The sequence below is a fragment of the Muntiacus reevesi genome, chromosome 1 (genome assembly GCF_963930625.1).
Source record: "Muntiacus reevesi chromosome 1, mMunRee1.1, whole genome shotgun sequence".
In the NCBI taxonomy this organism is placed as follows: domain Eukaryota; kingdom Metazoa; phylum Chordata; class Mammalia; order Artiodactyla; family Cervidae; genus Muntiacus; species Muntiacus reevesi.
The window spans coordinates 141,236,481-141,260,106 of record NC_089249.1 but is presented as its reverse complement, the minus strand read 5'-3'; the positions used below and the strand labels follow the sequence as shown (position 1 = coordinate 141,260,106).

General features: G+C 36.2%; 1 protein-coding gene and 1 pseudogene across 1 annotated transcript in view; both read left to right on the top strand.

Annotated features, from left to right (window-relative positions):
• The window catches only part of EFCAB7 (EF-hand calcium binding domain 7), a 52,971-nt gene extending 38,172 nt beyond the window's left edge, over positions 1–14,799 (top strand). Inside the window, exons 11-14 of the mRNA XM_065911645.1 lie at positions 1,203–1,351; positions 10,806–11,015; positions 13,489–13,596; positions 14,578–14,799. Of these exons, the coding sequence (XP_065767717.1) occupies positions 1,203–1,351; positions 10,806–11,015; positions 13,489–13,596; positions 14,578–14,652 (542 nt within the window). The 3' untranslated portion in view covers positions 14,653–14,799. The remainder of the gene's footprint in view (positions 1–1,202; positions 1,352–10,805; positions 11,016–13,488; positions 13,597–14,577) is intronic.
• Positions 14,758–16,440, top strand: LOC136148880 (glycerophosphodiester phosphodiesterase 1 pseudogene; annotated as a pseudogene).
• The last annotated feature ends 7,186 nt before the right edge of the window (positions 16,441–23,626 follow it).

Here is a 23,626-nt window from a genome sequence, read left to right as displayed (position 1 = left end):
GAATCACTTTCCAAACTCTAAGCATTTTAAACTATTAATCAGTCAACCAGTTTTAAACAGCTGTGTCTCTACCTCTTTTCTCATAGTAAGGTGTATTAAAGAGATGTCTCAAATAAGAGTACCCATTTTCCTTGGGCATATTATAGATGGGAGTTGGAAAATAAAATAAAATAAAATATTTCTTTGTTGTAGGACAGTTAACAGAATATAATCCAAAATGAGTAGCTGTTTTTTTATCTATTTCATAGTCACATTCAGGAGTTATATATAGATATTTCTATGTGAAATTTTTGCTTATAAACAATGTTAAAATGGGCATACTTAGATTTGTGTGGGACATTCAGGGACTTCAAAGTGTTCCCTATTATCTCACAGTTTTTAAGGACCAGGGAACAATTCTGTTAAAATTAAAGCAGTTAAGCATATAATAGTCTCCTTGAATCTGGCACCATTCACTTTTCCCTTTTGAAATACCAGTAGTTTGGGGGATATTACATCAAATTCATTTGGATTTAAGTGTCAAGTAAGTATTTTAATTTTTGAAATATAGTACTGGCTTCAGCAGTACAGGGCCTGATTTTTGAAATATATGTTAGTATATACTCTGATAAGCAGGCAGGTTGGAATTTACCCAGAAAAATTAAGATTTCCTCTAATTTTGAAATATATTTGTACCATTTAAGACTTCAGCTCTTGTTGAAAAACTAAATGACACACTGAGATAGTGCTTATGCTGAGTTGTGGGAAATCAGAACAGTATCTCTCAAACATGTTTTGAACCATTCTTTTTGTTTTTAAAACATGGTCTTTATTTATTTATAATTTATTTATTTCTGGCTGTGCAGGGTCTTTGTTGCTGCGCGCAGGCTTTCTCTAGTTGCAGCGCGTGGGCTCAGTAGTTGGGGCGTGCGTGCTCTAGGGCGCAGCCTCAGGAGTCGTGTCACACAGACCTAGTCGCCCTGCAGCATGTGGAATCTTCCCAGACCAGAGATCGAACCTGTGTCCTCGGCATTGGCAGGAGATTCTTAGCCGCTGGACCACCAGGAACATCCTTGAGCCATTCTGATTTCACTTTGATAGTGCTCACAGATTATTAAGGCCTCCTTTAAAATAAACATTTATGAATAATAATATAGCCATTTTAGTAAATGTATGAACTTAAAAAAATTATGTAAGGAAGAAACTGTTGGTTGTTTTGACAGAGAATTTTGATACCAAGAAAAATGAACTAACAAGACAGGGCTTTATGGATCTGAATCTGATGGAAGCCAATGATCGAGAAGGAGATCCTCGTGATCTTTGGGTAACTCTGCACTCAATGGGCTACAATAAAGCTCTGGAACTGACGGAGGTAAAGCAGCCTTAAAGTTTGCTGTGGGTGTAATGTATGTAATATTTTCCCCCACGAACATTTCCTTGACACAGGACTTTTGAATTGGGCTCTCAAATCCTTGAACTTCAATATACAAATGAATCCTGGGTGCAACAATATGTTTCTGCTAGTTTATGCAAGCTCTTATATGAAATTTAATTGCTCACAGCATTTTAATAATTCAGGAACAAAAGTAGTTTGAGCATATGATACGCAGGAAAAAGATTGGTAATACGAAAAGGTATGTTTCTTAATTGGTGATGGTTATTTGAGTTGCTAAAATTTCAATGGTTGCTTCTATTCCAAGACTTCAGAGACTCTTTGTCCTAATGGAATAAAAGCCCTCATATAATAAGAAGAATATGTCTGTATGAGAACTGGAATTCTGATCTTTTCACAAGGGTACTCCTTGGGTTAATATTTGTAAAACACTTAAAACAGTGCTTGGCTCTTATAAAGCACTATATATGTATTAGCTATGATTATTATTATTTATTAACATGTAAGGTATAAAAAGTTGAAAAAGACTCACATAAAACAGAGGAATAATAAAAATTAAGCCTATTTCTTAAATTTTATATTTTTGTGTCCTTTAATAAAGTTTAAAATAAACTATTTAAGAGTTATAGGCCACACAAATTAGTTAACAGTACGCTTGTTTATAATTTAAAAATAGTATCTGTCCTTTCTATAAATACATCAACCTAGGAGGGTAACACTACCAGAAACAACTTTTAAGTTTGGGGTATACTGAGACTTTGGTTTAGTTCCTAGTTTTGACATAATTTAAAATTCCTCAAAAATTTGTTTTCTGAGAAGTTCTGTATGTTTTTTTCTTTTTGCCATTTTTATTAATAAGAGGTGAATAGTTACAATAACTTTTTACATTCTACTTTAACATTTAGTGAATCTTACATCTTTAAGCATGGTGAAAATCAGCACCTAATTTGTGAATAATACTGTGTCTGCTACACATGCTTCCATTTAACAGAGGAGTTAGTTAAGAGGCAATTGTGACATTTTAAGTTAAGAGCAGATAATAGCATTTAAGATTAAGTTATGGTAAGATTTAAGTTAAGAGCAGATAATAGCATTTGCTGATATCATTGACTTTTGAAATCACAAGTAAGAAGGATTTCTGAGATAAGGGTCTTTTACATAAATTTTATTTATTTATTTAATAGGTAATATATTCCATTGTTTGAAGTTCCAAAAGTAAAAAATTTATGTATTTATACAGTGAAAATGTCAAAGGGCAATGAGACCACCACTTAACAGCTGAAATAAAAAGACAAAACTGAATTGATTGCTTACTATAAGGAAGAGCTGTGCTGGTCATGCACAAAACAGAATATTCATCTTATTTATAAAGGGCATTGGGGAAGCATGGTTATTCAGATGAGACTGTTGGTTGATTGATACATTCAGTGGTATATTTATTTACTTTGAGTCTGTCTGTGATTGCTTGACTTTCAAAAGTGAAGAGCCAACCCTAGCTGACTTACAGAAGTATGTTTATTGAGGTCAGTTGTTGCAGGTCAATTGAACGTGTTTGAAACAAGTTCTGGGGCGAGAGATCAAGGTGTCAGAATAAAAGGGCGTGGAGTTCACCTCTTCCCACAAATGTATCAAAAATACATCTACATGTGGAGTAATTCTCACAGATTACCTACTGGACACTAGCAAATCTCATATACAACCAAAGCTACAAGAAAGATCACCATGTTCGGGTAGGGTGAAAAAAAAAAAAAGGAATCAGGATGGGACACAGCTATACCCCTGGGAGGGATCTGTGAAAGAGAAAAGATTCCCTCACCCTGGGAACCCCCTTCACCACCTGGGAGATCAGCTGGGCAGAAGGGGAGATTCAGAGGCTCAGCGGAGAGTCAGCAGCTGGCTTGGAGCAGGCCGAACAGATTGAGACCAGCATTAACGGTCCTGGCCACCTCACTGCATACCCCAGCCCGAGAGCCGCAGCTGCTGGCGTGCACAGTGGCTCGTGGTGACACCCAGACTTCAGCAGACAGACCTGGGTATAGGACTAAAGCTGGCTACATGGAAGCAGCTTGAAGGGGCTAGAGTGTGGTCCAGGCTGCAACTGAGAGCGTGCACAGAACAAAGCCCGAGTCCACTGTAGAAGTTCTGTTGTTATGCAGGCAAAGGGAGGGGCAGGGGCCCAGTCCTCGCAGCCTCATTCTCCAGTGACCTCACAGCGGGTACAGCTCTGCCTCCACAAGCTCTTGGAGCATGTAAGCTCTGCAGTTGCCCACGTGCAGAGGCAGAGATGAAATCTGAGCTGATCCCCAGGACTGCTTGATTTCAGAAGCTGGGCTGAAATCAGCCTTGTCCTGAGGCTTTGCAACTTTGGTGGATGTATGTTTCCAGGACCTTTATAACCTCAGTGCCTGTGGAACATCTGCATGGATTTAGTGGTGCTCCCATGGCTGGGGCAGGTCTGGAGTTAGCAGCTGCAGGTTTTGTGGGTGTGCACATGTAGAGATAATGCTGGGGTCTGCCCTGATTCCCTAGTGAACACATTATGGTGGGTCCCAGTGCCTGGCTTCAGTGGAACTGCGCAAGGCTTCTGCACTGGTGGCTTTGTGACACAGCGCCTCAGCAACATCCAGGTTGACTGCCTGATTCCCAGGGCTGAGATGAGGTTGTAGGCAACATTCCGTAGATGAGGTTCTACGGAAACATTGCAGGCCAGAAGAGAGTACCAAGTCCTGAAAGGGAAAAACTGGCATCTAGGATAATCTACCCAGCAAGAGTATTATTTAGAATAGAAAGGGGAGATAAATTTTTCAGTAAGCAAAAGCTAAAAGAATACTAAATTCTTTTTAGTATTTAGTAATACTAAACCTATACTAAAATACTGAAAGTTATTCTATAAATAGAAAAGAAATAAGAATCTATAGAAAAGAGAAAATCACAATCAAATAAGGCAGTATATAAAAAAAAATTTTGTGAAAGTTATGATAACCACAACAAACAGCAAAAGGGTAAACGTGAAGATGTAAAAAAGGACATCAAAATAAAATGTGGGAGAAGGGAGTAAGAAAATATACATTTTTTTTAGAGTGTGTTTGAGTCCATATGACTCCCAGTCTAAAGCAAACTGATACAGTAATAGGTTAACATACTTGAAAAATAAGGTAACCACAAATCAAAAGCATTCAGTAGATTCACAGAAAACAAAACCAAGAAAGCTCAAGTATAATGCAGAAGAAAACCATAAAACCACAAAAGGAAAAACAAAAATAAAAAGAAGAACACAGAGGAAATGCAAAATCAATTGGGAAAACAATATTTAAAATGAAAATAAATACATATTTATCAATAAAATGTCAATGGACTGAATGCTCCAATCAAAAGACATAGAATGGCAGTTGGATAATAAAACAAGAGTCTACAATATGATGCCTGCAAGAAACCCACTAGGGTTAAAGGACACACACAGATCAAAAGTGAGAGGATGGAAAAAGATATTTCATGCAAATGGAAATGACAGGAAATCAGGGATAGATGGCAGTACAAAATAGACTAAAGGCCATAAAGAAAGATAAAGGACACTATATTATGATAAAAGGATTGATACAAGAAGAGAACATAATGCCCATTAACATGTGCACCCAGTATAGAAGCACCTAAATGCATAAAAAAAAAATTGACAGATATAGAGGGTAAAATTGATGAGAATACAATAATTGTAGGAGACTTTAACACCCCACTGACATCAATGGACAGATATTCCAGACAGAACTTCAGTATGACAACAGAGATCCTAAATGTCATAAAAGATCAATTAGACTTAATTGCTATTTTCATAACATTGCATCCAAAAAAAAAAAAAAACCACATTCTTTTCAAATGCACATTGAATATTCTTTACATGCAGACATACAAAACAAGCCTCAACAAATTTAAGAGGATAGAAATTATTTCAAGCATTTATTCTGACCCACAATACCATGAAACTGGAAATCAACCACAGAAAGAGAAATGAGAAAAAATGATTACGTGTAGATTAAACAACACACTACAGGAAAAAAAGTGTGTCAATAATGAAATCAAAGAGGAAATTTAAAAAGAACCTTGAGACAAATGACAAGCACACAAAATCTGTTCAGTTCAGTCACTCAGTCATGTCCGACTCTTTGCGACCTCATAGACTGCAGCACATCAGGCTTCCCTGTTCACCACCAACTCCCAGAGCTTGCTCAGACTCATGTCCATGAGTCGGTGATGCCATCCAACCATCTCATCCTCTGTTGTTCCCTTCTCCTCCCACCTTCAATCTTTCCCAGCATCAGGGTCCCTTCAAATGAGTCAGTTCTTCGCATCAGGTAGGCAGAGTGTTGGAGTTTCAGCTTCAACATGAGTCCTTCCAATGAATATTCAGGACTGATTTCCTTTAGAATGGATTGGTTTGATCTTGCAGTCCAAGGGACTCTCAAGAGTCTTCTCCAACACCACAATTCAAAAGCATCAATTCTTTAGCGCTCAGCTTTCTTTATAGAATGCAGCAAAATCTATAAGATACAACAAAAGCAGTCCTAAGAGGGGTCAATTATTCTAAGAGCATACTAGATGTTATTTTACTCTCTTCTTCTAGTAATTTGATATGCCTTAGAGAGAGCCATAATTTAATCATTTGAGCTAAACTATTTCATGGTAAGGAAATAGATTTTTACAAAGAGACTAGGCTACTTATTGTATGTCAAGCCTATATTGTCCTTTTTATTTTTTAATATAACCCCATCAAGAAACAATACTATGTCAGGATTTGGTATTGAAGCATCCAAAATTTTGTTCTGAGCATGGATACTTCTTGATTTATAGAATCATAATGAGGAAATTCTCCTTATTCAGTAAGGGTTATAGAGTTGTTGGATTGAAAGTATTATACCAGCAAATGGTAATACAGTGCAAAAGTAATAATTCATAATTAATTGGTATAAAAATGTTGAATGTTTCCATTAATGATGGGAATATACACATGTGGTAACATTTTATTTAAAGGATTAATACAAAACCTGAAGGTATTTTGACTAACTTAGTTTTGACTGATCTGGAAGTACTCTGAGACAATAAGGTATTGCCTTTGATGGGCAATGATTCTTTGATATGTGCTATGTTATTGAGTTAATGTACCTAGAGCATGACCTAACATTTTCATGTTTGTAAAAACAAAAAAAGAAAGCTTTATGATAATCTAGGAAGAATCTATTTATAATCTTATGAGCTGTGTTCTAATTGGTTTGAATATATCTGTAGAGGATTTTGCCCATAAGATTTCTGGAACCATAGCTATTTCTTTGGCAGTTTCCTGAATTACATATTTTGTAAGTAATCTAATATCTAGATGAGCTATATTTGACCCCACATATTAAATTAGTACTATTTCTTTGGCAGTTTCCTGAATTACATATTTTGTAAGTAATCTAATATCTAGATGAGCTATATTTGACCCCACATATTAAATTAGTAGGTATTGTGTCACAAAGACTAACCAAAGTATCAGTTATAAGTTAGGATTTAGGAAAGGGCTTAGGATTGTTTGTTAAATCTCATTATGTTTGTTAATCTCATTAATGGTTTTAGTACACCAAAATTTATTTTATGTTAAGCATTCTTTAGGTTACTATACTGGCTTCTCTGGTGGCTCAGTGGTAAAGAATCTGCCTGCAATGCAGAAGCAGCAGGAGACACAGGTTTGATCCCTGAGTCAGGAAGATTCCCCTGGAGGAGGGCGTGACAACCCACTCCAGTATTCTTGCTTGGAGAATCCTGTGGACAGAAGAGTCTGGCAGTCTACAGTCCATACATAGGGTCGCAAAGAGTCAGACATGACTGAAGCGATTTAGCACACATGCACGCGAGTTACTATACACTCTCAGTTTGTCTTACCTTGTCCTACCTTATTTTTTAAATTAAATCCCCTAATTTAGTTTTAGAATTATAGATTATCCATTCCCTCTAACAACTTGTAAAGGCAGAACCTCTTGCAAAGTGCAATATAACTGCTTTTTTTGTTGTTTTTTTCCAACTTTTTATTTTATATTGATGTAGAGCTGGTGAACAATGTTGTGATAGTTTCAGGTGAACAACAAAGGGACTCAGCCATACATACATGTATCTGTTCTCCTCCAGACTCCCCTCCCGTCCAGGCTGCCACATAACATTGAGCAGAATGCCATGTGAATAGCATAACTTCTTTATTGTTCCTCCTGTAGGCACATTGCCCTTACATAACCATAACAATAATTTGCTTTTTTATTGAATGTTGATGAACAAATATATGTCTAGTTGTTTTGTTTTTTTTTTTCCTTTTTTAAAAAAGAATTTCATGGTATGAAATCTTTTTAGAATTCAGAACTGGGAAAATATTACTTCATTTTCTTTAGATTTTGAGAGCATGTAATATATTCTGTTTCATTTTTATCTTTGCTAACATGTAGCTAAGAGCCACATTTTGTATAAAACTTAAGTAGCATGCCCTAATCTAGGTTTTCTTATTCCTGTCTTCCTGAAACTTCCTTTTTATATATTGTTAATATTTTTACAATTAACAATTTATAATGAATAGTTTTCTTCCATTGTATGCTTCCTATTTAACTTAATATGGTAAAAAAAAAAAGATAAGTAAATAGAAGGTTAAGCCCATGGACAGAAAAAAAGAAAAAAGGATACAAAGGGCACCTTTTTAATGTATACAAGATTTTATTTAAAAATTTCAGGTAATGCATCTTTAGCAAAGACCTTTTAAGATGTTTATGTTTAGTAACATCTGAATATAATATCGATACTCTTTGATCAAGTGAAACAGATAACTAAGACTTGAAAAATGGTAAAAATAATACCAGAACCTATTCAGTACTGAAAATTCAGTACTTTAAAATGCAACAGTCATCAGTCAGTTCAGTCACTCAGTCGTGTTCCACTCTTTGCGACCCCGTGGCCTGCAGCATGCCAGGCTTCCCCATCCATCACCAACTCCTGGAGCTTGCTCAGACTCATGTCCATCGAGTCAGTGATGCCATCCAACCATCTCATCTTCTGTCGTCCCCTTCTTCTCCTGCCTTCAGTCTTTCCCAGCATCAGGGTCCCTTCAAATGAGTCAGTTCTTCACACCAGGTGGAGTATTGGAGTTTCAGCTTCAGCATCAGTCCTTCCAATAAATATTCAGGACTGATTTCCTTTAGGACTTACTGGTTAGATCTCTTTGCAGTCCAGGGGACTCTCCAGAGTCTTCTCCAACACCACAATTCAAAAGCATCAATTCTTTGGCGCTCAACTTTCTTTATGGTCCAGCTCTCACATCCATACATGACTACTGGAAAAAACCATAACTTTGACAAAACCATACTTTGTTGGCAAAGTAATATCTCTGCTTTTTAATATGTTGTCTAGGTTGGTCATAGCTTTTCTTCCAAGGAGCAAGTGTCTTTTAATTTCATGGCTGCGGTCACCATCTGCAATGATTTTGGAGCCCAAAAAATAGTCTGTCACTGTTTCCATTGTTTCTCCATCTATTTGCCATGAAGTGATGGGACCGGATGCCATGATCTTAGGTTTTTGAATGTTGAGTCTTAAGCCAGCTTTTTAAAGCAACAACAATCATTATAATTTTTTTAGAATTCTATACTGTGAAATATTTTGATACATATTGGGCTTCCCAGGTGGCTTAGCAGTAAAGAATCTGCCTTAAGTGCAGGAGACACAGGTTCAATCCCTGGGTCAAGAAGATCCCTGGAGGAGGAAATGGCAACCTACTCCAGTATTCCTGCCTGGAGAATCCCATGGGCTGAGGAGCCTGTTGGGCTATAGTCCATAGGGTTGCAAAGAGTCGGACAAAACTGAGGCAACTTAGCTTTCTTTTATTTCCTTTTTTACACATATTACCTATCAGATATCTCCAGCAACTCTTGGCAGAAAATACAATGTTTATCCCCACTTTCTCTGAAGAAATCAAGCCTCAAAGAAGTTAAGTGACTTCCCTAGATCATGTAGCTAGTAAATGGCAAAACTCAGTTACAAATTCAGATATTCCACCTTGTAGTCCAAGATTTTTCAGTCTGCCATCTCTAATAAAAGGTGACTTTATTCTTGCCAAAGGTTGGAGTCATTAACTATTTTAATACTTTTTTAAAAGATAAAAATCTATATTGCTCTACAGACTTCAGACTTTTCTTTTGTTCCCCAAATAAAAAGTTGATTATCAATGTGTATGAATTCATTCATTTACTCAACAATTACATTTTAATGCCTATAAGTAAGCTTACAATAAAGAGGCACTTAGGTTACAGTTATGAATAAAATAGTCAAAAATTCTACCCTCTTAGATATTCCATGAAAAAGGAAGGCTAATTAAATGCAGAATTAATAAAAATCATTTTAAAAGTGTGGTCAAAGTAGAGAAGAGTCGGGTAGTAAAGGAGATTGGGGGACCAGAGCAGCTCTCTCTGCAGAAGTGACATGTAAGCTTAAACCTGAAGGAGGAGGATGAGGTACATCCTGAAAAGATGTGACTCTTCCAAGCTGAGAGAACACTACCTATGAAATCCGACACTGGAAAGGGTTTCATTTTTTCTAGGGTCTGAAAGATCAGAGTAGCTGGAGGCACATTGAGGCAGGATATTGGGTTGTATGGAGAGGCAAAGGTTACCTTGTGCAGCATCTTCTGGGCTATGGTAGAGACTAACGAGTAGACATTCGAAAATCTATTTCCAAATGCAGAAAATCTCTTTAGATCTTAGATTTTTGTAGTTACTTTTATACTAACTTTAAACAGAATTTTTCTACATTTTGCTATTTTTGGTGTTCTATATTCGTGTACTGTTTCAATTATAGCCATAATTTCGTAAAAGTTACAGATGAATTTTTTTCTGTAACCTTACAGTTAAGAAAGGAAATTAAATAACTAACATGACATGAGTTAGCTTTAGAGCAAATTGAGGGGTTTGGGTAAACAAGGTTTTTTCCTTTTCTATGAACATTATTAGTTAATATGCAACCCAAAAAACCAGAATTTCATGCTTTTTTATTACTCAATTCATTGTACTTAAACTTCCCTCTTAAATGTGTATCAGAGGGACAAGCTAGAAAGTGTAGTATGTCTTCTTAAATCATATGATTTTGTTGTGTGTGTTAGTCACTCAGTTGTATCTGACTCTGTGACTCCGTGAACTGTAGCCCACCAGACTCCTCTGTCCATGGGATTCTCCAGGCAGAAATACTGGAGTGGGTTGCCATTCCCTTCTCCAGGCGATCTTCCTGACCAGGGATCGAACCCCAGTCTCCTGCACTGCAGGCAGATTTTTACCATCTGAGCCACCAGGGATGCCCAAATCATAAGATAAACATACTAATAATAAATAATTTAAATTCTGTCAAAAGACTAAAACAGAGTTTGTTTTTTTTTTCATTTCAGGCATGCCCATTTGTCATTGATATCTATGCAGACAAATGCAAGCCAAGAATTAAAGCTGTCCATATGGAGGCATGCAGTGGGCAACTTGAGAAGGCCATTTGTAAATCTGTTCTTAACAAAGGCAATGCCAAAGTGATGGATGGCTATGAAAATATAATTATATACACTTATAAGCGTGACACCTGGATAACATCAGTTATTGAAAACAAGGTATCAGTTATGAGGTGATTCTCCTCATAACTGCAGTGGTTACTAATACATTCCATCTTCTTTCTTACCCTATCCTTGCCTAGCAATTAAATAACCCCATTACATTAATAATATCTATAATAATGTTTCTTTTTATTCTCAAGTTTCTAACTCAAACTGGGCATGATAATTTTTATATCTTTTTAAAGTATATTTATTTCTGAGATGCTCATTTTTGTGTTTCTTTTTGAGATAATTTTCTTCACACATACATAGCTATTTTAAACAGCAGACATGTTTTAAAGAAATATAAACAAAGTAAAGAATTTAGCCCAACTCTTTTTTCTTTTATGTTTTAATTGGTGGAAAATTGCTCTACAGTCTTATGTTGGTTTCTGCCATACAACAAAGCAAATCAGTCGTAACTATATATGTATATATCCCCCCTCCCCTCCCCCCATCTGACTCCTCTGGATCATCGCAGCGTGCCAGGCTGGCTCCCTGTGCCCGATAGCAGGTCCCCACTAAGCACTTTACCCATGGTAGTGTATATATGTCAATGCTGCCTTCTCAATTTGTCCCACCCTCACCTGCTCCCACTGTGTCCACAAGTCCGTTCTCTACTAGGTTCATCAGTACCATTTTTCTAGATTCCATATATATGTGCTAATATACGATACTTGTTTTTCTTTTTCTAACTTCACTCTGTGTAAGAGGCTCTGGGTTCACCACCTTCCTGGAACTGACTCAAATTCATTCCTTTTTATTAGCCCAGCTTTTTAACCCAAACTTTGCAGTATCAAAAATCCTACAGATTATCATCATTTTTTCTAATTAAATATATTCTACTGTCTAGGATCTGTTTGTATCGAGCCAGTTATTCCTAGCTTTGGCCACCTTCTGTGCTATGAATACTATTGATATTGCATGTGAAGAGGATAGTCACATAAATTCCTTAAGTCAGAGCCACCCAGTTTTCTAAAAAGTATATATTTTCATAAATCTTACTGAAGACAGCTAGGTTTTTAGAACTATTGGCTTGTTTCTCTTTGTTCCTGGGTGAGATTTACATTATTTTTATGCCTGTCATAAATTTCTTTAAGTGCTTAAGATTTATCTGAGTATTGAGTCAATGTGAGTGTATACTGTGTAACTAACTCTCCTAGTCATAAGATAGGCCACTAGAACGTATACCATGAGACTGCTTTCAAGGAGTTTAGGGGTTAGTCGTAAAAGCAAAACTAATACTCTCAAAAGAGATCAAAGAATAGTTAAGTTATATAGTATTGTTTGTGTGTGCAATAGGAATTCTTCTGTATCTGTATCTCTTGTAGTTGATGTTAGTTGGGACTGTAGAAGTTGGGGAAGGATTTGTGATTAGGGAGGAAGGGAATTGTGTGTAATTTAAGCATGTGGTATAGATTTGAAGGGTATCTAGGATTTAGAGAGGCAGAGGGCCTGCCCTTAGAAGCAGAGGAAACAGTGTAAAGAGAAATATGAGTAAGCATTAATGTGAACTATAAATGAAAGAATGGGAACATCTCCTTTGCAGAAGCAGAGAGCTTTATTTGGAGGAGCATTTGAAAGGTAAATAATACAGGCTGAATGGATCCAGATTATATATGTTATCTTAAAAACAAGATAAAGAAGTCTAGACTTGAGGAAATAAGATAGGTTCCCCAGCCAGTAGGTTGCTATCTTCAAATGGATCATAACACTTTGGAAAGTGATTCCTAAGATCCTGCATGTTTATGTTTCTGCCTTCTGTGTTTTTTGTTTGTTTTTGATTATGTGGGTATGTGTGCCTGTGTGTGCCTGTGTGTGTCTGTGTATGTGTGTGCGCACATGCCCTCTCTGTTTTATTAGGACTAAAAGGGTGGAAGAGAGCCAGTACCTTACCTCAGTTCCTCTGCATTTCTATTACCTTCATTTCTCAACCCTCCATCTCCTTCTTTTTCCTCAAGGAAAATTAAATTTTTCCACCAAAATGAGGTAATAACATTTTAGAGCTTAACAGGTGCCAAGCACTTTAATGCATTTGCCTCTCACAACCCAGTGAGGTAAGTACTCTCCGCATTTTATACACAAGGAAACTGAAGCACAGGGATGTTAAGTAACTTGCAAAAGGTCACACAGCTAAATAATAGAAGAACTGAGAGATGAATCTAAGTAGTCTATAATGTTGTATTGCCCCTGTGTAGTCATCAGGGAGTGACTGCAGGTTCTTTAACAGGGTACTACTTTAATTTGTACATTTCTCTCATTTATCAGCTTCATTCTGTTTCCTCTCCATCCTAGAAGCTGTCTATTATCAATGATCTGTCATCTCAAATATAACTTCTTCCATGATATTAATGTCTGAATTAATGTTTCTGTGTTTCTATAGAACCCTGTGAAAATCTCTATCACAAGACTTGCAAAGTGTTTTGTAATTATCACTTTGTATATATTTAGTAAAGAAAGGACTAGCAATTTATGAAATCTTTTTTTATAGTCAGACAATAAAGTGATTATTCACATCAACAATGAGCTGAGTAAAAACTGTGTAAACAACAGAGGACTCGACATATTTGCAGTAGAAGTGGCACCAAAATCTACAATGGTAATGCATTGTTTTTTAATTAAAAGCTTTTGTTTTATCAATTTGAAAAAAAATTGCTATTAATGCTATGAATAAATTTGTAGATATGAAGTAAAGTGGAAAATTATTTTGTGTGATATTTGTATTAGTACCATCCTGTACAAGAAGATAGGAACTGGTTCTAATCCAGTTCTCACTATTTGGTTCAATGATTATGGGACATTCACTTAACCTCTCTGCTGCAGTCTCTATAAGTGTAAAATTAATGTGATATCACCAGTTTTAGGTACTTCACAAAGTTAATGTAAAGATAAAGTGATACATGTGAAAACAGTATTGAATATTATATAGAACTACAAAGTAGTATTAATAGTAATTGGACTTTTGATAATTCAAAATATTTTTGTCTCCATTATTAAGATTTTCTAAGGTGAGCTAAAAGAGAAAATGCCTCTGAGCGTTAGATAGCCAGCTAAGTCAGGAGCTGAGCAGCTGAAGTTCTGTGTTAGCAGAACTCTAGGCATCTGATTTAGCTAGGAGTTCACAGGCAGGGAGAGATCAGTAAACCCTGAAACTAGTCTAGTGAAGGGAAAAAGGAAAAAGCTTTCTGTTCTTACCCTTTTCCTCTCTGCACTGTCTATGAAATCCTAAAACAGTCTAGAACAGGGTAAAGAGAATGTATTTTTGCTGTTACTCCAGTGAGGATTTTTAAAAATGCTCTAGGCTTAGTGAGGAAATAACACTTACTTCCCTTTCTGCCACCCCTCTTTACCCACCTTCACAAATACCAGCTATCAGCTACTGTGTTACAGTAGAATTAGGCTGGATTATTCTGTTGGAAATCAGATTGTAGATTGCAGGTCCCTGCTAAGGACAAATATTAAAGGATTTTATCTGCACAGAGATATTTTTTATATAGGTTCTAGAAATGTCCTATTGAAAAATTAGCCCAAAATTATAGTATATAAAAGGAAAGTAAAGGCTTTCTGTTTTTATGTGCAGGTTTGTCAACATGTAATGCCGCTGAATGAACGACAAGAATGGATATATTATTGTGTGTATTCCCTTATATCTTAAACACTATTTTAAAGAAATTACTGTGTTTGAGACTGTCAGACTAAGAAGAATTATTTCAAGTTTGGTTTGTTATTTGTTGATCACTAAATGTAATCAATTTAACTGATGTACATAATAATCTATTTAATTTGTATGCATTTGGATTTCATGTCCTTATTACATACTTTATTATTAAAATAGAAATAATTTTTTAATGTGTGGCCTTCTTATTAATTTAATGGGATACTTGGCATATTTCATTTGTGACTAGTAATTTGAAATTAAATTACAGGTAAGCTTTTAAAAAGTAACACTCAATGAATTCTATAAAATCCTATACCCTCTTGATGTATTCAAAAAAAATCCTGAAATAAAATATAAATGGCCCAGCTGCAGCCAGGGCCTTGTGCTTTGTCCCTGGACTCCGGCCTGTCCACGGAGCACAGTGGATCCAGGACTCCCATCCTCCGCGTGTAGTTACAGGCATGTGACCGTGAGAGGACCAGGGCAGCTCCGGGGCGCTTTCCTTCCTGCTGCTTCTGATTGGCTGGTGACATGCAGCCCCTCCACCACTTGCTTCTTCACCAGCAGCCTCTATCTCCTGCTGCACCTCTTCACAGCCTTGAGCATGTGCCCTCTCACAGGGCTCTGCCAGTGCTAGAGCCCCAGGACCAAGTTTCTGCTGTTGGCAGCAGCCATCCCAACGAGTCTGAGAACAGTTGATGTTATGTTTACTTCTAATGAGATCACTGTCTTCACGTACAAGAGCACGAGCAGGTACAACTGACAGGACTGGTCAGTGTGATTTGACCTTTGAACAAATTAGAAAGTGTAACCCTGCAGGAGATCACAGATCCAGAAATAATTTCCCTAATGAGAGGACCTCTACCCTCTGGAAAGCTGTGAGCCATCATCTCACAAGTCTTTCTTGATGCCAAAAGCCATGCAAATAGTGCTACTAATGTTCTAAAGAAAATGTGTATGGAATTTCTTCAACTAACAATAATAGTATCATTTGCTCTTTCTTGCCAGAAGTTATCTATAAGATGAAACGAACAGATCACAGGTAGTAATGGCTGTTAACTCACAGACCTTGGAACGTTAGCCATGCGGGAGATGGGACTATGATACTCTGTGGACACAGTGCATGTTTGTGATGATGGACATTTTGTTTGCCTGAAGCAAATGTAAATATCTTACAGTATCTGTGTGGAGTTTCAGGTTTCCTCCTGCAAAAGAATTTTGTATCCCCAGACTACTTGAAGAAGTGGTCAACTAAAGGCAATCAGGTTGTTGCTTGAACTGTTAATACCTTTGATGAAGAAAGTTACCATGAGTTTCATCTTGGTTCCATCTCTGACCCTGACAGTGTGTTGAAAGACTGCACATCATTCCTAGGCACCCCACAACCCCCTGTCCAAGGAAACGTGCACAGGAACCTCCTGCTGGTCTCATGCAGGGATATTAAAATACCCCTTGTGTTAGCCCACACCTTGGGAGATCAGGTGACTCACGTAAGTGATTGTCAGTAATTGCATTTTTACTCAAACCAAAGCAAAGCCCTGTGTTGCCAACATGCTTCATGGAACGCCTGAGTTCAACCTTTGTTCTCGAAAATCTGGGTCTGCAAAAAGGCACAATAGCTACTGCCCCAACCTAGGTGAGGCATACAGCTTAACCCAGTGAGGATAAACATTGAGTTTTGAAATTTGGGGGTACAGATGCAAATACATGAGAAATGCACCATCACCCAGAGCTGACATTTTAAAACTTGCCACACTTTTGTAACTTATTTATTTCAAATATTGTATTCAGCTATGTTATCAGTGTATTGTGGCTGTCAGACTTGTGACCACACTAAAAATCACTAAAAGGAAAAAATGTGAATGCAGAAATAGCCATTATATACTGTAGTTTTCAAATGAAAATACAATTAAAGCAAAATTTGGAGAAATTCCTTTTGTAGTAAGTCAAAATCTAATCACAACAGTAGGAATATTTTGTTCTGATGGTAAATTTTTTAATGGACTTGTGGATTATTTTTAATGAAATCATTTTGAAATAATAGGCATTAAATCTGAATAGTGTTTAATGAAGTAGTACAGTGCATGAAAAACTAAAGCAATTAAAAACTGTGTAGCCACATCAGTAGCAGAATACTTGGCTAGTAAATGTCAACTTTTGAAATATGAGTACCAGTGTATTATTTTTACCCAACACATGCTAGCACATAGTTTAAATGTCACTTGGATTTTTGACCCTTCATTGGATGTCTGTAAAATGGATTGTTACTATCTAGCAGTTTGAGTTCTTCTAGTGCTATCTTAAAAAATAATGCTTTCCCTGGCAGGCTAGGCATTAAGACTTCATGCTTCCACTGCAAGGAGCACGGGTTCAATCCCTGGTTGGGGGAACTAAGATCCTGCACGCCATAGGGCATGGCAAAAAAAAATGAGTACAATTCAAAAAACATTTTGTTAATTGCCAAATACCTTATAAGTTAAATAAATATGGCCCTATATTCTGTTTCACAAAGTATTGAGTTGCAGGAAATAAGTTACCTGGCTGTGCTACCAAAAGCGCATAATAAAGTTGCTATCTTTGTTCCCAGTTTTAAAAAGACTTTTTATAACAGGATGATAGGTATCATTGGAAGATGGAGACCCAGAAAGAACAGTGAGCACTTAAACCTTATCTTCCACCACTGTTACCACTTAGACATACCAAGCCTTTTTCCTTCTCATTATTCACTTATTAGAGGGGGGAAAAAAACCCAGCTATCTTACGGTTCCATCTTCCATTACTCAGTTGAAAAGAAAGGTATTTTGTTTCAAGTTAATTTTTCTTCCAAGTGAATGAAAATCCAAGGGCATCAGCTAGTTAATGAATGTAACTATTCCATTTTTGGAAGTAAATGATTTTTTTAAAGGATTACTTCAGTACTGTGGTACTAGAATATCCCAAAAAGTTTAATTCAAGTCCTGAAATACCAGACTTACAGGTTGATAGCGATTCTTTATTCAGCCAAAATATTGTTGATTAACATGTAAGAATGTTTTATTTAAAGGTGCTACCTTTTTTGAGGGTAGTTTTGTACAGATTGACTATTATTTTTAGAGGTAACTTTGCATGTTGTTTAATTTTAAAAGCACAAGGATTCAACTTATGAAAAAGACCATGTAAGTGCCCCAGGTCTCTCCTTTGCTCTCAGTCCCATCCCTGGCTATCTCCATAGTATCTACATTAAAGCTCTCCATGATGAATGTTATCTACAAACACTTCCTTGAAATTGGCTTTCTTTCCCATTATTATTTATACATGTTCTCGACTTTTCATCTTTAAGAAAGCTCTCATTCCCCATCTATCTCTATCATTATTCTGTCCTCCCCTTCACGCGGAAATGACTTGAAAGAATTGTCTATATTCACTTTCTTGACTCCCATTCATTCTTTCCAGTTAATTCTACTAGTGATTGTTCCACCAAAGACATCAGTAACTTCCTTATTAAATCCAGTGGATATTTTTAAGTCTTCTTTCCAGTGTCAAGACATTGTTGATCTCTCTGACACCATGCTCTCCAGATTTTCTTCCAACCTCTGACCATTCCTTTTCAAGCTTCTTTCCAACCATACTTCTGTACCTTCTCCCAAATTCCACATCCACTCTTAACTCATTGTAATTCCTTCCAACTCCAAAATTCTACAGTTCCAATATTTTAAAACCAAATTAGTGTTAAATATCAAATGCTGCCAAAGTAATTCTTAAATTACTATATTTGATAATTTTGATTTTCCATTACATTTGTAGTGAGCTATTTTTTTTAAGCCAGTGACCTTTTTTAAGATCTATTTTTGGTGTAGGTTAAATATGAAGCAGAAACTTAATATACCACACTGATCGTATTTTGGATATAATCCAGGAAAGTAAAAATGTATTTCTGGTTTTGACCACCAGAGGGTGAGCATATTATTTCCTTATTCATTTCATTAGTACACACACATGCCAGAGAGAGAGAGAGATACAGAGACACAAGCTGACTGATAATATTTCTCAGCAATGGGTTAAATCCTTTATGACTTCTAAGATTGCTTTGGGGAAATCAATTGTATCATATACACCATTCTTTTTAGAAAACGGATAAATTATTTCTGGTTTGTAAACTGGATACTAAATCTTCAGTTCTTTCACTTCTTCATGAAGTTACAGTATAAGGACATAAAGAGATAGCCCTGCTAGCTTTACATGGGATTATAAAGCTTGTCTTTGCTACTCAGACTAGTTTACTTTCTGGAAAAAATAAGAACTAAATAAGGATTTGAGTAAAAAAGAGGCAAATAACAGAATTGATTTAGGGAAGGTAGATGAGATTCATGCAGAGACACAATTTAGGGGCCAGGAACTAGGAATGGTTGCTGAAAATTTAAAGGGTAAAGGGTTTTGATTGAAGTGTATACATATTAACTATGGCTAATTGTTATCTAAGGAAGAAGAAGAACAGACATTCTCAATCCTTATGAATAATTCACAAACTCCGTATATTTGTGATATTTGACCACTGTTGATTTGTACTTTAAAAAAACTGTTACTCTTATTTTTTTACGTTAAAAAAATCTCGTGACAAATTGTATAGGGATCACTGGAAAAAAGAAAGTCTGCTGAAAACTAGTTAGATCAACTCATGGGAGGGAAAAGATTTATTTAAGAGTAAAACTAATAATGTTGAAAGGTTTCCATGTTTCTGAGTTTGTTATATCTGTAGTGAAACAATGTGTTTAACACCGTACACTGAATTTTATCATGTTGCTTTTTTCCTATAGTTCAATACAACTAATGTTTTATCAGAAATTTATCATTAGTCTTTTTCAACCTGTGGCTTCATTTTTTTTCTTGTTAAGTAATTAAATTTTAACTAGTTAAGTGTCATTTCTAATTTAATAAAGCAACAAGAAAAATGTAACCAAATTTACTTAAAGATTTGGGATAGCAAACTTTTCTATTCTACAAAGGGAAAAGGTGGGTAAGTGGCTCTCTGATGAAGTACATTCTGTATTTATACACAGCTATGAAAAACTGAAGCTTACAAAGAACCAGAAGTACTCTCAACAAAAAGTTATTTAATTTTGATACAGGCCAAGCTCTTCATCTTTAAGAGATAGTTTGTATAGAGAAATATCCTAAATTCTTGCCACAGTGCAATTCTAGCTTCTTCAAGTAGTGCATCTTATATTTGTACATAAGGAAGTGTTCAGTAAAACCAGATGGTCAACTGTTTTCCTATCCTGAAGCACTTAAAACTAGCAAGAATACACTTGAGGTCAAAATCTTACAGATCCTAATGACATGAACACACTTGTAAACTCTGGTTCATCCATAATTAGATTATTTCCGTTTTTCTCTACCCAACTCTTATTAAGTCACCGTTTATTATCTGAAAAATATCATTCTAACACAAATAGAGCTCAAATCTCCCTCCCCACCTTTGTGAAAGCCTGTACAAGACCTATATCATCATTTGAAGTACTCAGGAACCAATGGGGAATTAAAACGATTTCAGCATTTAATCAACCCACCTTTATTACTGGATATCTGGAGGGTCATCCTTGAACAGTCAACTCAGGGAGATCCACCCATGTGCCAGGACCCACCTTAACCCTAAAATCTACATCAAAGACAAACAGATATCCTAAGCCTGTGTGTCCCAAAGGAATTGTGTAGTGATCTCATTAATACAAAGATTCTGACTCGGATGAGGAACAAATCCTGTGAATATGTGTTTCTAATAAGCTCTCAGGTGATACAAGTGCTTCTGGGCTGTGGAACATTTTAAATAGCAAGTATCCAGGGCTAGACAATATTCAGAATTCTACAGCTGCCTTCCTTCCACATTTTCCCATGATTTGTTCCCAGCCTACTTATTCTCTTCTCCATGACCCACTTTTATATGACACTTCACCCAGACTCCCCTTTCAATAACTATTGGCGCAGCCATGCAGTTTGCCACTTTATCTATCTCTCCGGTCACCTCAGATCCACCCATGTACCAGGACCCACCTCAGTGGAGATTACTTCTTGTAATCTGGCCTCTAGAATCCCTTCCTTTATTTTGACATCACCTCCAGAGTTTCTTATCTAGATAATAGGAGTGAGAGAAAGAATGAAGTACCAAAAGGAAGTTTAAGATAGGAAAGGTGTCTTTGGGGAATCTGAAATCCATCTGAGAGTTACCAGATAATTAAACCTAAAATGTTATCAACGCAAGCTTACAAGTATTAGTCAAGTGATCAGTCTGTGCTTAGGAGTTCAGAGAGAAGAGAAAGTAATCCCAATAGACTAAAGTAGGGGAGTTTTACAGGAAACAGAAGAGATAAACTCTACTTTAAAATATGCACAGGGACTAGATTGGTGAAATGGTATGGGGACAACATTTAAGGAGAGGGAATAATGTAAGCACAGGTGCAAGGGTAGAAAAGTTGAAGTAAAGGATGTGAGGAGATCAGTGGGTACACCCATCAGAGAAACACAAAGGGTTAATATGCAGTTCCTGGATGGCAAGTTAAAAAAATTAGTTCTCTTCATTGGTGATGGAAGGCACGAGGTTACAGATGGGAGTGACATGACTAGGATGATCCTACTCCCCACTGTGCCTACCAGTTCTAATTTATACCACCGAGCAGGAGTAATTATAATGATTATTAATATCCAGTTTGAACAATAAATTATATAGTCACCCCAGACATAATGAAATTAGTATTTCACTCAAATGAATTAGAATACTGGTATGCAGCATGTGGTCCCAAGATGTGTGATTCACAAATGGAGAGAAAAAAAATACATAATACATTTCTAAAGATATACATAGATGTTAAAAAGAAGACCAACATATTATAAGCTGGTTAGAAGTATGGTTACATTCCCCCAAATTTAAAAATAGTATTTTAAAATTTCTTTTAGAAACAATTGGTAAACATTCAATATTTTATACATATTCTTAACTTTATTCTTTATTTTGCAATTTAACTTAAATTCAAGGCCAGTTTAAGTTCAATGATCTGTATGAGGTTAATGTCAGCATATAATATAAATACAATAGTGCCAATTACAGAATGCCAGCGTTGTAACCTTTTTGGTAATTACAGATATAAATATGCAGCATTACTAAAAGTACATATCTCTGTGTCTTTTATAAACATCTGTTGGAAAAATTGTTTGGATTTAACTTCTTAAAAAGAATTGCTTTCTTCCTAGCCAAGCAGTAACAATTTTGAAAGTCAAGTAGACTGGTGACCAGTATACAAGGACTTATTAATACAGTTAGCAAGTATCTAGCACACATATTATTTACAATACAGAAGTAGTAGACATGATCTCTGTCTTCAGGAGAAGAAAGAGCTGAGGAAATGAATTACATGTTATCTTATTAAGAGTAATAGTAAATCTTAAATTAGTATACACTGATCATTAAGCATAAACTAGTGATGAGGTAGGGTATGGGAACTGAAGAGGGCAGGGAAGACATGCCCAATCGCAGGGGAGAAGGGCAATAAGATTCTCTTGGAGGACTGAAGGAATGAAAAACGTGTGGTCTGAAGCCAACTAGTGCTTTGATTTGTTTTCAGTCATGCAATACAATATTTTTAAAGTTAAATAATGGGAAAAGTCATCTTTTAATAACTATTAAAGGAAATGAGTCATAGACTTTAAAATATTGTGAAGTGCTGTACTAAAATGAGATTATGTTTGGTAGAACCAGTTTGGACAAGTTGGAAAGATTAGTGTGGCTGGTAGATTCAGGAAAATGAGCTAGAACTTATACCTTGAAAGGATAAGAGGGATTCAGAAGTTGTGGGGGCAGGGGGGAGGGTGAAGGAAATTTCAGGCATTTCCTCATGTTTTTCACTTTTCCTAGAATTTCCTGTATTGTATCTCTGCCTAGTAATATCATAGGCAATAAGTCCATAGTCATATACTTATTGATTGCCTAATATGTATAGAGCATTGCTTTATTTACTACATATACAGAGGTGAACAAGCTAGACTTTGTTCCTGCTCTCATTAGATAGTCTATCAGAGAAGATAGATTGTGAACAAATATTACACACTCGGCCTTTAACATACATTTTTTAAAATGCTTCATTCTTCATCTTTCCTCAATCAAGAAGAAATTATTACTCTTCTTGCACTTCTATTTTAAAACTAATACTTTTTTCTAAAAGTTTTAATTCTGTATTAAATAATTATTGTACAATAAATTTGACCTTTTTTGGGGGGAAGAGTGAGGTTATACAGGTCCATTAGTTTAGCACATGTATAGCTTCATTTAACCACCACCACAGTCAGGATGCAGAGTAGTTTCAGCACCAAAAACTCCCTTGTACTATCTCTTAGCGTCACATCCTCCTCTCCTCCCAGCTCTATTCTCCCAGTTCCTGGCAATCACTGATTGTTTTCCATCACTATGGTTTTCTCTTTTTGAGACTGTCATATGGAATCGTGTATTAGGTAACCTTCTGAGACTGAATTTTTTCATTCAGCATAATGCTTTTGAGAATTATCCAAGTTGGTGTATCAATAGTTTGTTCCTTTTATTGGTGAGTAGTTTTTCATCATAAAGGTGTACCATAGTTTCCCCAATCATCTGCTAGGTTATTTCCAGTGTTTGATAATATTAACAGAGCTGATGTACACATTCAGGTATAGGTTCCTCCGTGAATTAAGTTTTCATTTCTCTAGGGTAAATACCTGGAGGTTAGATTACTGTATCATATGTTTAAGTGTATGTTTGACTTTTTTAAGAAACTGGCTAAGTGTTTTCCAGATTGGCTCTACTAGTTTGCATTTCTACCAGGTCTGTATGAGAGTTCCATTTGTTCTGCAGCCTCATTACCGCTTAGTTTGTCAGTATTTTTTATTTCAGTCATTTGGACTGCAAGGAGATCCAAGCAGTCCATCCTAAAGGAGATCAGTCCTGGGTGTTCACTGGAAGGACTGATGCTGA